Raw genomic sequence first — 18003 nt, forward strand, 5'->3', positions numbered from 1 at the left:
CTCAAGTGTGGGATGAGGGCATGGGTTGGAACTCGAGAGGGCAAAAGGTATCTGGCAGTCCAGCCAATACTGGGGTTCCTTAATGAAAGCAGGTGTTAACGGAAAATCCCTGGGGATGGCATTCCAGGGAGCACGGGACAGCAACAGAGTAAAAACAGGAGCCAGAGACACAGGAGATGGGGCCGGGGCAGAGGCTGGGAGAGTATCCTGGAAGGAGAATTCCTGTGGCTGCTTCAGCTTGGAAGGGACCCCCTGGCAGAGCCAATAACACAAATATAGGGGACATTAGGAAGTTTGGGACTTTTTTCTCTCCTTTCCTCTGTTTCTTTTTTCTTTTCCTTTCCTTTCTTTTCTTTTCCTTTCTTTTCTTTTTGTTTCCTTTCTTTTCTTTTTCTTTTGGCATTCTAAGAATGTAACAAAATATTACAGGATATTTCAACTTGGTGAAATGTGACATCTAACAATTCATTTAGGATTAATTAAACTTAAGTGTGTTGTCACTTTTTCCAAATACATTAAACACCCTTTGTATACCCAGCAGGAGGGTTGATAAGACTCTTTTTATAAAGAGGCAGTAAACAGACTTGAAGGAAGCACACAAAACTGCCATTGAGTTCCGGTGACAGCACTTGGTGATTGTGTGACCTGTAAAAGGTAAGTTACTTGCACTCCTCTGAAACACAGTTTTTCCAACTGTGGAATGGGGAGAAATCATACCTACTTTGCATAGTTATTTATTAAGATTAAAAATGTCGATAGTGGCTATTACTGTTTTATTGTCATTGTTGTGATAAGTGACATCTACCACTTTTCAGAGCTGGCAACTAAATGCAAATCTTTCAAATTATGCAACGTTCCAGAGAAAATGAGTTTGCCGATTCACATTCTGGCTGGAAGCATCCTGGATGCCAGAGTCTAATTAATTTCAATGTTTACCATTTACCAGCTTTGAAATCTGCCCATATTTGAGGAGACTTCTTAGGAATCCAAGGAGAGAATAAGTTAGAATAAGTATGTGTAGTTTTGCATGTTTGAAATCTTCAACCTGCACAGCTAACTGGCATAAAAGCCCTACATGCTTCTAGAGAATTTTCATAGCAGCCTAAATGAAAGACGACGCTAGTTGCCAGAGATGCTGGCAGAATAGTGAGCAAGCTGTGATTTATTCAGTTTTTCAGTTGATAAATCACAGATAGTTCTAACATTGGTTTATACTTTCTATATCATAGATTCATTTATTCAGGTTGTTTTCAAAAGGTGAATGGTAAACCACACGCAGTAATAACACTGTGTCGCTTCTACTCCATGTCTGTACCTCTGCAGATATTATTTGGCCTAACTGATTAATAGCCCTCATTTAGAGGACACATCCAGAAATTCAGATGCTGATCTGAATGTGGAATGATGCCCCCCTAGTAGTCTCATGAGAAGTTTCACAATGTCTCTTCTCTTTGGTCTAAATGTAACAATGGAATAATATTTCCCCCTTCTCCGCATTACTACCACAAACTACATTTCCACCCTGACGTTAGGCCAAAAGAAAATAAATGAAAAAGACTTGATTGGATTTTTTGTCAAATTTTGCAAATAGAACTAAATAATTGTCTGAGCATTGCCTGTAAATATTATAAAATCAGGGCATAGAGAGAAATGGTAAATCCTCTGACCAAGACTGCCTTCCCCTTCCCCTTTGCTTGACTAACTCTAGACCCCTGACTTCCCCTTTCTTCAGTCTAACGCTCTCCCAGCTGAGCTATTTCGGCAGCTTGCGGACTTCCCCTTTCTTAGTTTAGAAAACTTGTACTTGTAAATTCATTCTCTGCTCGTTTGAGATGTCCATCATCTTTGAAGCTTCTTGCCAGTATTACAACTCAAGAGTGTCTTTCCCAAGGACCTAGGAGCCTCTCTTTTGAAATGTAACCACCAAAGAAGATAGCACCCCCTATCTCCAGTGTCTGTGGGAGGGTAGGAGCCTTGTTCTAGGTTGTAAGACAGGAGGTGGACAGGGCATGCTGACTTTCCCATTTTCCATTTCATCCCAACCTCACTAAAATCTGGCCTCAGCTCTTGCCACTCTAGCAGATTGTTTCTGCGAAGGGTTCTGATGACCTCTGAACCGTCAACTTACATGGCCTCTATCCACTGCTCACCCATGGCTGCTGAAACAGCTGACCTGTCTCTCCCGCTCTTCTCTTTCCTTGGCTTCTGCAACACCGTCTTTGGCTCCTTTCACCGACAATCCTTCTATTCCCCATTAAGTGTTGGGGTTTCTCAGAGATTCAGTCCTGATTCTCCTTTTCTCCTGCCCTGTACATTGCCCTGGGCCATTTTTTTACCTGTTCTCTGATTTCAACTGAGGTTTCCCAAATGTATACTTTCAGCACTGGCCTCTGGTCTCTAGACAGCTACTTCATAGGATGGAGGGCAGTTCACCAAATGTCCATTTCTGTAAAACTCATCTTCCCCAAAACATTTTTGGAGTATTTTTATATCCTTAAGCTAGTTTATTAATTTTTGCTTTATTTTTTGCATTAAAACGTTTAGATGAATTAATGTATCCACCTTTTGTAGCTACCTGTATATTTTTGCTAAGTAGTTTCCAAACTGGAAGTATTTTATGAATGATAAACTCTATGTTTTTATTTTGTAATTTTGAGAATACTTTAAGGGCTGTTTGGTACTTAGTTTGAAGACTTTTTGAGTTTTACAAGATTTTATTAAAGTTTAAACTGTAAAAGACCACAGTTATAAAAAAAAGAAAAGAAAGAAAAGAAAAGAAAAAAGAAAAATAGGACACCAAAGTAGATATAAATAGATTGAACAGGAGCTTTTAGACAACCTGGCTTTAAACGTGCTGGCTCAGCACACCTTTCTCTTCCTTCCAGGCTGAACTCTCTTCCTTCCCTACGTTGTGTCCCAAGCTGCTATCACAGTGAAATAACTGAAGTATCCTGAAATTTCCAGAAGTGTCTGCATCTTCCTCCAGCCTTTTTTGGAGGAGCCCCTCCTCGACCTCCCTGCCTGTCCTGTCCCCCCACCCCCCACCCCCAGGATTTGCCAAGGTACCACACTCAACATCGCCATCTATCTAGGAAGCCTGCCATGACATTCCCTGGCCTCTGTAGAATTAATTGCTCTGTTGTGCTTCATAACATTTCTGTTCATAACCTGATTATCGTATTTAGTAGACTGATTAGAGCTTTTTGTATATGTGTCTGTTTCTCTTGGTTGGTAGGCTTTAGCTCCTTGAGGGCAGGGATTCACTTTGGGGGTTCTGATGCCTGTAATAGTGCCTGACTGGTACCAGATAACCCCTAAGTGTTTACTGAATATATGAATGAACAGGGTCTCAAATCATGATTGCATTGTCATTGACTTGTTTAACTTCTCTGTAACAGCAAAAATAAGGGCCAGAGGGAGTAAGAAGCTGGTAGTTTAAGAAAGCCATCCAACATTTGGAAATAAGGAGAGAAGTTGACCACATAACCTTAAAAGTCGTGCTGGAGCACTAACAATCCCCTCTAGTGAACAGGGATCACCTGTGGGCAACCTTGCCAGCTGCCTACATTTTTACGGTTTCTGGGCTAAGACCAGTTTTAGTTACATAAGTACCTACATAATATCCTCGATTTTGCCTTTTGGCTCCCAAAGCCAAATATTTACCATCTGTCTCTTTAAGACACACTTTGCCGACCTCTAAAAGGCAGTAACTTTGATTTAGCATTTACTTTTGGTTATAGCATTTTACAACTCCATAGAGTTAGAAGTTATTGTATAGAAAATGGGTAAGATAAGATGATTATATGTTCTCTTTTCTATTTAGCATACCATTCTTAACTCATCATTCTCCTTTTTTCTCTGGCTATATAAAATTTCCATTTCCAGAGCCTCTTTAGACCAGATTCGTCATCTTAATGATTCCCTTATTAATGAGTGAAGCAAACTTTCACACCTGTTTGTATGAAAATTATGTTTTTTCATGTTTTAAGGGTTATGCTCTGATAAGTGTTGGAGGAGGAAGGGATGGTGGGGCTGGTGGCTCCCAGGATGGGGCAACATTGGACACTCATGAGGCAGGAGATCCTCCGGTGTTCTATAGCCTAGTTCTGATCTCCTGTTTCTCCCAAGAAGATGGTAAGGGAAAGGCAAGGGATAAGACATATAGTAAATGTTGCTGTATTTGGCCATCCTGGTTGGGAAAAGGTTAAAATTATAGGATGCCTTCTCTGTTTTCCAAGGATAGATTCCTGGGATTTTCTTCCATAGGCAAAGCTAGGTATTTATTCCTGGCATACAGTATTTCTAGCAGCTGTCCTTCTTCTCTCTAAATATTTCCTTTTTAAATTTTCTTTCAAAGAGAGTTTTCTCAACAGATTGGGCCAGTACTAGTGAGTTCAAGCAAACACTGGCAAGATCAGACCTGAATTGGGGAAGTTTCTTGTATTTGCTAAAATGACCTTCCAGAATTATCTGGGATTTTGATTATAAGTGCCCCTCAGACCTCTTTTACTACATGCTGGGTGATGGGTACTGCTGTACCCAAGCCTTAGACACTAGAAAAGACTATGCCAGCAATAGAGCCACGGACTGTGTAAATTGAAATTTGAGTCCTTGTTGTCCAACCTATGTAATTATCTTCATTTGGGGTCCAGGGACCTGAGAGCTAACATGATTAGTTGGTTGTACTAGGAGGACATTTTAATCAGCTTGCTTGTCAATGACCATGACAGCTTACACTCCAATATACCACCAAAAGAAGAAAATCTGGATCAGCCAGTCACATTGAAAACCTGGGAGCAAAATACCTGTCATATTCTAGATTAAAGAAAGAAAAAAGGAAGAAAATTATTGAAAATCATCTGCGTTTTAAAATCTAGACACTCATTTTTCTTTTCTATTATCATAATACTAATATTGTACCTATTCCCTCAAACTAAAATTATACAGGATGATCGATGCTAGGAACACTTTACTGTAACTACAGGGCATTTGTTTGTTTGTTTTAGAATATCACTTAAAAAAAATTTTTTTTTAATTTTTTTTTTTGAGAAAGACAGAGCATGAGCAGGGGAGGGGCAGAGAGAATCCGAAGCAGGCTCCAGGCTCTGAACTGACAGCACACAGCCTGACATGGGACTTGAACTCACAAACCTTGGGATCATGACCCAAGCCACTCAAGATGCTCAACTGATTGAGCCACCCAGGTGCCCCTGGAATAGTGTTTTAAAACTCAGGTTCAAGGGGCGCCTGGGTGGCGCAGTCGGTTAGGCGTCCGACTTCAGCCAGGTCACGATCTCGCGGTCCGTGAGTTCGAGCCCCGCGTCGGGCTCTGGGTTGATGGCTCAGAGCCTGGAGCCTGTTTCCAATTCTGTGTCTCCCTCTCTCTCTGCCCCTCCCCCGTTCATGCTCTGTCTCTCTCTGTCCCAAAAATAAATAAACGTTGAAAAAAAAAATTAAAAAAAAAAAAAAAACCTCAGGTTCAAGAAGTTTTATAAGATAAGGAGATTAATAGATGTAAGAAGTTCATTAACTGTGTTCAGAAGCAATGGTTGTGGGTGTGTTAGGGTCTGGACTGTCCCTGCCTGGATTGGACCAGGGTGTGAACAGGGATAATTGAGGATGAGGTGCGAGTGTTTGCGTGTGTGTTGTCTGAGTGGGTGCCTGATGGCTGCTCGCTCTTGAGTGGCCCCCTCTCCCTCCTCAGACCCTCCAATGGTAGCTCTTGCTGCTGCCACCGACACGTGTGTGGCTGGCATCCTGCCTCTCCAGCTCTGGTCTGACAAAGTTTCTCCTGGACCAAGCTCTACTCAGCCTCCCCCGAAATTCTCAGCTTGGCCTCCACTTTTGGGCTCTACTGTTTCTCTTTGTTGTCCAATTTTAGCAAGAATCCCGCTGAGCTGGCTTAGTTAGAATCCCCCATCCTTTATATATGATCACCCTCAATGTCTAATCAGGTTTCTCATTCTCCACCTGAGAGGCTAAGAGAAAAATTACCAGGTGTACTCACAACTGCAAAGAAAAGATCTTTCCCTTCCCCCGCCGTTCCCGAAACCAGCCAGGGCACACCCGGTTGTAGCCTGACATAAAGGCGGGAACCAATCAAGTTCTGCCGAGCGTTCAAATTTAAATGTCAGCCTATAACAACTCTGTAACCTCAAAAAAATCCCTAACTTGTTTGTGCCTGTCTATAAAAGAAGGTGTAAGATCCTTGCTCGGGGCCTCTTGCGTCACCGGCGACGAGTGCGCGGAGGACCGGGTTTGAACCTGCAATAAACGACCCTTGCCGCTTGGCTTTGGCTCTGGACTCTGGTGGTTTGTTTTCGGGGGGGTCTCTCGAATCGGGGCATATCACACCTTCCCTCAGGTGATGTGCGATCATCCTGGCCTGCCTTTAGCAAGAATCCTTTTAGGTTGGGTTAGCCAGAATTCACCCCTTACCCTAGATGTTTCCTCTTGGTAAGTTTCCATCTATTGCCCACCACGCTGCTCTTTAGCTACAAATTCCCACTTGCCCATGCTACATTCAGGGTTAAGTCCATTCTCCCCCACCTCAAGGCCCCACTGCAGTGGTTCCTACACACATCAAGATGGCTGTCCTTGAATAAAATCTTTCTCGCCATCTTAACAAGAGTCATTGAATAATTATTTTTTGATGGTACTGGCTGTCTTCATGGATGCTCAGCCCTCGCCACCACCAACTATCACAGGCTGTCTTTCACTGCCTGAGACCAGCCCAGAGGGACTAGAATTCTCTACTTTTTAGAGACCAGGTCTCAATGAAATGGGACTTAAAGGAAAACTGTGCTTTCTGCATTATGCCTTAGTGATTTCCAGACTCATGGAAATTTGCAGCTAAGTGTGGCATATCAGAAAGTGCTCGTTACAAAGTCTTTCTGAATAGAAGAGACATATATCTGATCCCAGCATCCTTCTAAAGTGTCCCTCTTTGGTCATCCTGCAAGTTCCTTTGGGCAGGGACTTTCATTCATCAACGTGTGATCCGGTGGTGGATGGATGTTTATTGTTTTGGATCAAGCATGTAAAATGTAAAAGATGGTCAAGGTCTGATAATCAAGCACTAGCTGGTTACTTGGGTGAGTCTACCCTTGCCTTTGGTGAAATAACTAAACCAGGATCTCTAGCTTCAGGTGGAGAAGCGCACCTCCACTCCTTGCCTGTCCCTCCTTGCCTGCTCATACCTTCTACTTTCCCCACCTCCCCACTGTTGGGAAGGAATGCTTCTGGGGGCAGGTGGACACAGTGTCCTCTCACAGTAAATAGGAGCCCTTTTAGATATTGGATTTATCCATTTTGATTTAGATAGGGAATTCATAAAGTTTCTTGTTATTTATTTTTAACTTTTATAAAATCTGTATTTGGCTTTCTAATTCTGCTGGGTGTTGCAAATATTCTTTTAGTTAATCCTCATGACTGTTTACTATCTCTTTTCCAGTTGTGGAAATTGAGTGCTGCTGTTAGTACATAGAATTCACCTTCAGGACTATGGCCCTCCAAAGTCATTGCTATGCTGTGCTTCCTTCCAACGTCACTAGGGCCTTATGCATCCGTGGCAATGTACCGCCAGCTTCCTGCTCTCTTTCTAAGGTACTACTTAAGTGGCACCTCCATTGAGAAGCCAGCAGGACACCTGAGTTCTCCCCTGTCTCAACTTGGCTCTTTATATTGACCTTCTCATTTGTCGGATGGGTCTTTAAGCAGATTGTCAGCTCTCCAAGGGAGAAAGGAAGAGAGGAAATTGGCCCCTCACCTCTGTTAGGCTTTCCAAATTCTCCTAAGTCCCTGTTCATTGCTTTCAATTGACTGAGGAAATTGGTCTCGTGACCCTAACTGCCAAGCACTCCCTGGTTCCTTCTCAGTTCTGAGGTAGTTCTGAGGGGGAGAGGCAGTATATTACCAGCATTTAGGAGGTCTTTGATTTCTTAGGGGGTCCTCAGGGCTTTCTTAGCTGCCCCTGTTCAGAGGTAAGCACTCCCAGGCTCAGTGCCGAAGGGTGATCTGTCTTTTTAATGATGCCTTACTAAGATAGGAGGCAATTTTCTTAAAGTTGCTCAAAGTTCTGCTCTGTCAAAATATGTGTCTCCCAACTGAGCCTCTTTGTTTGCATTTTGCCCAAGGCCTTTTCCCTCTGCCTTCATTGTTAGTTTACAGAAAGCCAGAGAGGATGTTAAAGATTCACTTCACTAATTCATAGCCAATTAGGAAGCTTTGTGTTGAACCTGACTGGAAGGTCTCATTGGCAGTAGATTTGGAGCCTTGCCCCCTGGCACTCCAGGGAATTTAAAAAAAACTTCCCTTGATTGGTTAGAAAACAGAATTCTGAAACTAATGGTAGAAACAGTTCCCAATTTGGGCATAGCTGGTTACAATGGTACACACACTATGTTTTATTATCAGAATGAATGCTTGCTTTCTATTAGGTAGCTCTGGGCTAACCCCCATTATCTTTAAGAGTCGTCTTCACATCTAACACTTCTTTGTTTTAACCCACACATGGAGCCGATCTGGGGTGTACAAATGGGAAGGGACATTATTTTCTTCTTTCTTTGGTGATAGTGCAGTGGCTTTTTCCCAAGTTTGAATTTTGCTCTAATGATTAGTTTTCTTTCCTCAGGACGCTGTTTCAGTTTCATCCTGAATTGTGTTATTACGAGGAAATGCTGATAGTTAACTATGACTGGAAGGTTTCTTAGGTAGAAACCCTCCAGTTGTTGCAGTTTGCTCAGAAAGTGCTTCTGCCTTCCAGCAGAATATAAATTAGGTTGGCTGTGGCAAATGTTAAAAACAACAACAACAAAAACAATCTCTTACGACACTGCAGGAGTTGTGTTCTGGGGGGGCGGGGGAGGGATTAAAGCTCCCAGATTGTGAAGGAAGAGGTATGCTTGTTCCCTACTTTTTGATGTAGGAAAACTTGAACCTGCATATTTTAGGGCCCCACCTTTCTAACAAGGTGATCCATTAGCTTCCACAATGTTATTTTATCAAGTGTGACTTTAATTTGAATTTCATGGCCTCAAAGTTGAACTGTTTGGTAAACAAACAAACAAAACCAAAAACCTCCCACAATTTTCTGGGTTGGAATATCTTACCTGGTTCGATGTTGAGAGAGTAGCTGTCTATCTCCAGGTCAAGTTGTTGGGCTGCGGCAGAACGAAAATCCTCCAAGACCCCCTGCACAGCCTTGGTGAGGTTATACGGCACCGACTTAGCAAACTTCAACTTGCTATTCACAATCACACTCCCGTTTCTGAAGTTAAGAATTTCAAGTTGCTTAAATCCCGTAAGATTGGAGCGTAGATATGGAACCAGCTGCAGAATAAAAGATGGTTGACCCTTAACTGTGTTCTAAGTGCTCAGCTGCCGCTAATTCCATTTATACTCACTTCTCATTATCTGAGGCATACATTTCAGTTCCTGTTTGTTTTTACTTTTGTGTCTGGATTTAATGTGAGACCAGAACACGACTATTTAATGATCTGTTTGCAGTGATTATGTGCCATATTTCCACCTTTCTATTTGTGTATTGAGATGGATGGGCAGTGATTTTCTTCCTGATGAATTGTGAGAACAGAGGATTTTTAAAAATCTAGGCCAATGCTATCAGCAAAGCAGGACTGCCAGGTTCCGTTATCAAAACAAAACAAAACAAAACAAAACAAAAACCAAGTAAATAAAAACATGTTCCAAACTGAGCCCAGGAGCAGACTGACCTGCTGCTGTATAAATGGGACATTTATTTAGAAGCAACCAATTAAAATGACCCTATTGAAATAACAGCTTACATATCAGCTTGTCTGTCCATGCAGGACATGTTTCATGGTCAACTCATATGCTGTGTAGTAGAAACAGCAAGGAACTGGCAGTCAGGAGACTTGGGTGTTGGTCCTGGAACTGTCCCCAGCTATCTGTGTGACCTTCATCAAACCATTTCTCCATTGCATTGTACCTCAGTGCCCTTATCTGAATTGTGAGGAAGAAGAAAAAGTGGTTCCCTAAGGACTTTTCCCAAACTGTAATTTAATAATCTGAAAAGTAGGCCCCAGGGCATTGTGTTTCAGATTCCCACACCTGCCTATTGGGAGTCATAGCCATCCCTGAGATCATTTTGCAGAAATGTCTGAAGCTCAGCAGTATCTTGCTTTGTTCTTGGCCCTGAAAGTTGGTCCCCTCATTCATGAAGTGACATCTACAAACACAGCACACAGATGCAAGCTAAAATCTCCCAGGCTTGGCCCAGATCTACTTTTTTTGCTGCCTGTCCTCACCCCACCAGGATTTTAACTCTGACCTTGCCCACATTCCAATAGCCATGATTCCCCAGCCCCCCAACCCCCACAGGTTATTGTAAAAATAAAATGAAATTTTATACAAAACGTGGAACTTCTTTTCTCAGTCTACTCTCGGTACTCTCCTACTTACACTGACTGGGCTCATTCTTTGTGTCTTAGCATTGCGTTGGCCTCTGGTGGGATTCCCTGTCTTCATCTGGTATGCAGATGACTAGCTGCCCCCGTCTCCCCAATCCATTTTCTTCTTCACTGGCATGAGGCTGCCTTGCTGGAGACCACATTTCCCAGTCTCCCTTGCAGCAAGGTGTGGCCATGTGACTAGTTCCCATCAACAGAATATGAGTGGAAGGGATGAGGGTAACTTTGGTATCACTTGCTTAGGAAACTGCTTGCCCTGGGCCTCTTCTCTCAAGTGGAAACAGGGATTTACCAGTGCCTCAGCCTTGATTGTGTGAATGAAGAAATAACATTGGGGGCTGGCAGAATTATAAGATAGAGGAAATGTGAGTCCCTGGATGGCACTGCAGAGCAGACTGCTCTATCCGTCACATTGAAGACAAATATATAAACTTGAATCTTACTTAAGTTACTATATTCTTTTTTTTTTTCTTGAAATACAGTTGACACACAATGTTATATTAGTTTCAGGTGTACAACATAGTGATTTGACAAGTTTATGTTATGCTGGCCACAAGCGTAGCTATGATCTGTCACCATACTTAAGTTATTATATTCTTGATCTCTTCACTATGGAAGCTTAGTATGTACCCTCATTAATACACCTGAGCTAGGTGCACTGGGTCTCTGTTCCCTGAGATTGCCCCAGTATCTACTTACCACACTGGGGTGTGTGTGTGTGTGGGGGGGGGGAACGGGGGCGGGGAGATAGCACAAAGTCTTACCTTAAAACAAAGTTTTCTTTTAGAGTTCACTTGAAGACTTGGTTTTTATGTGGCTTTAATTTGCATGGTTACTTAACTTATATGAAGCTTACAAATATTTTTCTGGTATTTTCAGAAATTCTACAATTTTTGTGATATGCATTGGGTACTTGACTTTAATTGGCTGTACAGAGGTATCAGAGAGTTGAGCCTTTCTTATTATATACATTTCTCTTATTGTACATGTAGAAAGAAAATAAACGTGAGTTTGGGGGGTATTTTATAATCAAAGATATATGCCATCATGATCATCATTTCACTTTCTTTGTTAGGGATCAGGGATGATAGCCATTTAGCTATTTTTTAGTTTTACAGGAACTTAAGAAGAGCTAAGAAAAGAGTCCTTACACTTGAAGTCTTGGCCTCATCTGTTGTGGACCTTTCTAATTTTGAATCCTTCCGTTTTGATGGCTGGAAAATAGCTTGTGGCGTTATAACTTAGGAAAAGTTTGCTCCTATTGCTTTTAAATTCCACATCCCATGCTTGAATGGCTATGTACTATCCCTGGGAAAACTAAAATAGGAAGAACTATAATGGGGGTGCCTGGGTGGCTCCGTTGGTTAAGTGTCTGACTTTGGCTCAGGTCATGATCTCGCAGTTTGTGAGTTTGAGCCCTGTGCTGGGCTTTGTGCTGACAGCTCAGAGCCTGGAGCCTGCTTCGGATTCTGTGTCTCCCTCTCTCTGCCCCTCCCCCTCTCACACTGTCTCTCTTTCTCTCTCCCTCTCTCTCTCTCAAAAATGAATAAACATTTAAAAAATTTAAAAAAAGTAAGAACTGTAATGAAAAGACCTTAAGGGTAAGATCTCATGAGGCTGAGTGGCAGTGTCTGTCCGGAGTGTCGACCACAGAACTTACTTGCTTATTGGATCTGAATCCATCCCCACACTTTAGCTGAATGCCTTCAGCCACAGCTATCTCAGAGGCTTGTCTCTCTCAACATTCACTGCTCAAGACAGAGAGTGATTATATTATAAAGTAACAACACAGAAAGGAAGAACACACAGAGAATCGGAAGCAGTGCTTACTCACCAGCTGTGTGAATTGTTGCTCCAGAGCTTGGTACTCTAGAGAGCTCTTGTTGAACAGGTTGTTGGAGAAGGGCATGTTAGCGACTCGCAGACTGAAGAACACTACCAGCTCTTGGCCCTTGCTGGCAGTGGTCACAGAACTAGTGGTGATGTACTGTAAAGCTGGGCTAGGTGTGATATTCTCCAAGAAATCATCCGGGGTAGAAACATACCCACTGAATCTTGGTAGCTGAGAGGAGGCAGGAGCATCAGATATATCCATTACATCTAAGTCTCTCACTATTTCCTGGCTGCCTGATGATGCAGATGGCTGTGAAATTTCCAGAGCCGATTGGCTGATGGTAGAATAATCATCTGTGGGGATGGTTAGTCCTGGGATTAGTACTGTTTGGTCGACGGGCATTATGTCTGTGACACTTTGGTTAGTCAGAGAGAAGATGCTTGAGGCAGTAAAGAAAGGTAGAGTGTCTGATAGGGAAGCAGGTGGAGACCAAGAACTGTCTGTGGAAAAAGCTTCCGAGTCCAATTCATTATGTCCAAGTATTTTCCACAAAGAATAGAAAGAAAGAAAGGAAATCCAAAGTCAGACTTAACTTAAAAAAATAAACAAACAGCATTTGCATTGATTGTTTTAACGTCATGCATTTAAAGAACAAGAAATTGGTATTGAAAGGATAGATAGTCCCTTGTCCAAACCTAGGGAGAGAAAGGGTGGGTCCTTGTACCCATTTTGTTCAGGCCCAAATAGTTCTGGGAAGATGACACTAAAAGACCACCAGTAACCTAAAATTTCAGGAATTTCTGCCTAGCCAGATACAACACACCTAGGGACCAGCTGGTAAAAACTGACAAGGTCACCAGATGTTGCCAAAACACAGATGGCATTGGAACATATTTGGATCCCACATTGCCATCTGGAACTCCCAGCCAATTAGCTATGCAGTTTGGGCCCAGAAATTTTATTCACCTTCCAATCATGCAAGCCTGCATTTTATGCATCTGGATTTTTTTGGACACCAGTGAACACATTTTGGTAGTTTTACCACTTAAAACTTAAATTATGCTTTTCCAATATTGGATAATCTGACTGAATAACTTGCCAATTTGCAAAATGATTTTGCAAAAGTAAAGGTGTGGGTGACACATAAAATGTGAACATTGTATTGGCTATACATCTTGTTAAATATTTGATAGTACTGAAAGATCTTTTCACTTTTACATGAGTATACCTTGATAATTTCTACCACTACTTTGCATTTCTTCCTTGGGTGGGAACACATTGAACCACCAAAGTCTACTCCCTTTTGGGGACAAGATTAAAATCAGTAAGTATTTATGAACTAAGAAAGTGGTTATATGAAACTTTCAGATAAGAGATTGGTGGGTTATTAAAATATTCCAATAAACCTAAATCCAGAGCCACTGACAATATTTAAGGCATTAAGCAGATCAAAACAAGAAGCTTTCTGTGATCACTTCAGCAGCATTTTGGCAAATATGTGGGAAAGCCGAGTTGAAATCCAAATGCTAAGCATGATGAATGGACTGTCTGGATGCAGATATAATCTTTGGACTCTGAGTCAGCTAATTTACTAGAGTGCAATCACCCAAACTGAAACTCCAAGTGATAAACAGCTCTGAAAGGTAGAATCATATTATATTTATTAGTTTCTTAAAATAAAATCTGCCTGCTGGTGAATTGTACCCAGATTTCAGAGAAGTACCCTCTTTTCTCTCGCTTGGGGAGAATGCTTAGGTGTGTTTACCCATACTTCATTCAAGTGTCATAAACGGTGTTTTCTAACATCCACGATCTCTCTGGATATACACCACAGTTTTATTCAAATCTTCATTGCCATGGACTGAATATTTGCATCTCCCTCAGATTCATACTTTCAAGCCCTAATCTCCAATATGACAGCATTTGGAGGTGGGTCTTTGGGAGGTAATTAGGTCATGCGGGTAGAGCCCTCATGAATGGGATTAGTGCCTTTATAAGAAGAGATGCAGAGAGACGATTTCTCTCTCTGCCACGTGAGAGAAGGCATCCTTCTTTCTGCAAACCAGAAAAAAGTGCCTCACCAGGAACCAAATCAGCTGGCAACTTAATCTTGGACTTCCTGGCCTCAGACACTGAAAAATAAATTTCTGCTATTTAAGTCACCTAGACTATGATATATTGTTACAGCAGCCTGAGCTGGCTGAGACATCCATAGAAGGCTCTGGGATGAGTAAACGAAAAGGCTTCGAGGGTTATCCGTGATTTTTTGGACTTCTTCGTGTCATGGGGAAATAAATGCTTATAAACCTGTGTTCCTATGACGTGATGTTGCTGCTTCGCTAGATGATAAAGGTCTGGGAAGAAGCACAATGATAGAAATCTGCATTCTGTTTCTGGGCCAGCATCTTATTACTCACACTTTCGTTACTGTATAGACGTTAGCCAGATTAAAATGGTCCACTGCCTTATGTCATCAACCAGTAAAAGTGAATTCCTAACTCCTTCCCTTTGTAGCACCTTAAAACTCATCTTTTACACTCAAAATAAACCTAAAGAAGTCCTTTCACTGACAGAACAGTTGGCTACTTAAATGTAGGATTCCTAGATGAAATACTAGATGAAAATTATTCGTTATTTATCTGAAATTCAAATTTAGCTGGGCATCTCGTATTTTTCTTTGCTTATTCTAGCAGTCCTACTTAAGTGTGTTTTTTTTTTTTAATTTTTTTTCAACGTTTTTTTATTTATTTTTGGGACAGAGAGAGACAGAGCATGAACAGGGGAGGGGCAGAGAGAGAGGGAGACACATATCGGAAACAGGATCCAGGCTCTGAGCCATCAGCCCAGAGCCTGACGCGGGGCTCGAACTCACAGACCGTGAGATTGTGACCTGGCTGAAGTCGGACGCTTAACTGACTGCGCCACCCAGGCGCCCCTTAAGTGTGGTTTTAAAAAACTCTACTCTCTCTTGGCTTGAGACTGAATCTATTAAGGCTATAGGTCATTCTTTTGAAATAAAAATATTGTCACATCTCAGCACCACTTCTAAATGTATTTTAAATAATGATCTTTTCATTAGATCCTTATGTAGAAATTAGACATGGCAGTGACACAGGCCATTTCAACATGAAGTTTTTACACTGCAGCAGAGAAGTCAAGCACTGAAAGCCATTTACTTTATCATGAGGTATGCAAAATGAGCAGACTCATAATAACATGACTTCTGGCTTTTATATTACAGTGTGTGTTGGATTCCTGTGAGGGTGTGGGTTGTGTTTATATGTCAGTGTGCATGGTGGGGTTGCTGGTTAGAATCCCAGCTGCTGGGTAGAGAGGAAATGGTTAGTTTGGTCACTTTCTGCATGGGAGACCTGTCTAAAAGCAAAGGTTGCAGAGACATTGGTCTAAACCAAAGTAGATGAGCTCAGGTTAAGCTGAAGTCCACAGTGAGAGAAGCCAGTAATGGGTTAAGATGAGCACAGTGGGGGCAGCCAGAAACCCTACTGGTAACCAGAGGAAGGCAAAGCACAAAATGAGCAAAGTGTGACAGACAAGTGCAGATGAAAGAATATTTTAAATGTTTCTAGGAAAAGATACACACACACTTATGTCATAAACATCAGTAGCCATCTATTTTATGTTTAAAAATCTAAAAAGAGATTCCACAATCTCTTTCAGATCTTCAAGTGGCATGACCAGCAATTCTTAATTCTATATCAAACTAATCCATTCTTATTTATCATGACAAGAAAGTTACTACCTTCTTTTTGGCATATTATAGGGACAGGAAATAAGTGTTTATTATACATGCATTGAACAGATAAATACTGATGGACTACTATGTGCTAGGCACTGTTCCAGGTACTGGAATATATCAGTGAGCAAAAGAGTTGAAAGTTTTGGCCCCAAGGAGCTTTCTGTCTAGTAGAGGAAGACAGAAAGTAAACAAGTAAACAATAGGAAATATGTAGTATTCCAAGTGGTGATAAGTGCTATGGAAATAAAGTAAAGTGGGAAATGGGTGGGAATGTTGGGTTGGCAATGTATACATAGCAGTCACTGAAAATCTAATATTTGAGCAAGATCTGAAGGAGGTGAGAGAGTTTAGCCATGCGGCAAATGCAAATGAGCAAGCCAAAGAAAGAAAGAAAGGTGTTTTTCATGTTTCAGTAACAGCTGGCTGGGAGGGCAGCATGGCTAGGATGGCATTCTATACTATCAATTAAGTGTGAGGGTGACAAAAAATATTTTCAAACACTCAAAGCCTCAAAAAATCCCTCCCAGATACCCGTTTTAAGGATGTTTTCACCTAAAACAATGGTAAACCAAGAAATAGGAAGAAATGGGATACTGAAAAAAACTTAGGGAAACCCTGAAAGGTGGTGAAGGGGTCTCTCAAGGAGGTAGGTACCCCAGGTGTCTCAAGAGACAAGTATATAGAATGCTTGTATCATCAAACCTTCTGCTATTGCAGTCAATTTTTTAACTTGACAAAACTGTTGGAGGATATGCTCCAAAAGACAAGATAGTGAACACAGAGAGAGGAAGCCTGAAGTCTAGGGATCAGGGAATCCAACTCAGAAGATGGCCAAGGAAATTCTAAGGATGATAGCAAAGGGGACAGCTTTCCGTAGGCTTAGAGAGTAGCAGTCTAGACAGAAAGAGAGGAAGGTCTCCAAACAGTGGAAGTGATACATTACCTGATGTGGAAAAATGTTAGAAAATTCAGGGGAAAGTTTGAGAATAATGACATTAAATACAAAGAAAACTAAGCAAATAAAAAAATCAAAGAAAACATTAACTCTAGGAAAACAGAAAGGAAACATAGAGCAAATAGGTCAGTGGTGAATATGTAAGTGATGAATATTGATTTAATAAGTCATTACCATATTGGGAAGATGGGGTGGTAGAAGAATGGTATTGTAAGAAACATAAACCTTTATTGACAAGAATAGAAAGACAATAAATGATATACATAACTGATGACTCAAAAATGCATAGCATTTAAAATTATGGGAAGAGTAAATTCCAGAAGAAATTGCTAACTGAGTCAAAAGACTACTTTTGGTAAGTGGGACTGCACAGTGGGGAGATGTGAAGTAGGGAATTGCTGTATTTTTCAGAACACTTTAATATGACTTTATCTAAAAAAATTAAGTGCTTATTTGGGATAATTGTATATTCAAATGCAGTTCTAAGAAATAATAGAGAGTGACATCAGTAAAAATGGCAGAGTAACTCCAAAAACCAAGTTGACCTTCACATTTGAAAGCTATAGCTAGTAAGTAGCTGTGATATAATAAGAAATATACATTTGGTCTCTTCTTCCACTTCCTAACACAGAGCTCCTAAGTTCCTTGTAATTTCCTGGGTGATAGGAACATCTTTCATTCTAGTGAGGTGAATGTTGGTGGGTTCCTGGATAGCATCAGGATGGGGGCTGGCCACTGGAATGACCAAGACAGGATTAGAAGTTGGAAATTTCACTTCTATCCCCCATCCTCTGAGGAGAAGTGAGGGGCTGCAGATTGTTAATAATTGATCATGCCTATGTGTTGAAGCCTCCATTAAAATTCCTAAACTGTGGTTTTTGTAGAACTTCTGGGTTGGTGAATACATCCATGTGCCAGGAAAGTGGTGAACTCCAGTTCTACAGGGACAAATGCTCCTGCACTTGGGACCTTTCCAGAACTCAGCCTATGTATCTCTTCACTTGCCTGT

At 41.4% G+C, this 18003-nt stretch overlaps 1 protein-coding gene across 2 annotated transcripts in view; it reads right to left on the bottom strand.

Moving 5' to 3' along the window:
- Positions 1-18003, bottom strand: part of IMPG1 (interphotoreceptor matrix proteoglycan 1) — a 132502-nt gene that overhangs the window by 18638 nt on the left and 95861 nt on the right. For both annotated transcript variants that reach the window (XM_047860032.1, XM_047860031.1), the window contains 2 exons: positions 12283-12782; positions 9111-9330 (listed from right to left, as the gene is read on the bottom strand). In XM_047860032.1, the coding sequence (XP_047715988.1) occupies positions 9111-9330; positions 12283-12782 (720 nt within the window). The remainder of the gene's footprint in view (positions 1-9110; positions 9331-12282; positions 12783-18003) is intronic.

Source organism: Prionailurus viverrinus, chromosome B2, assembly GCF_022837055.1.
Source record: "Prionailurus viverrinus isolate Anna chromosome B2, UM_Priviv_1.0, whole genome shotgun sequence".
Taxonomy (NCBI): domain Eukaryota; kingdom Metazoa; phylum Chordata; class Mammalia; order Carnivora; family Felidae; genus Prionailurus; species Prionailurus viverrinus.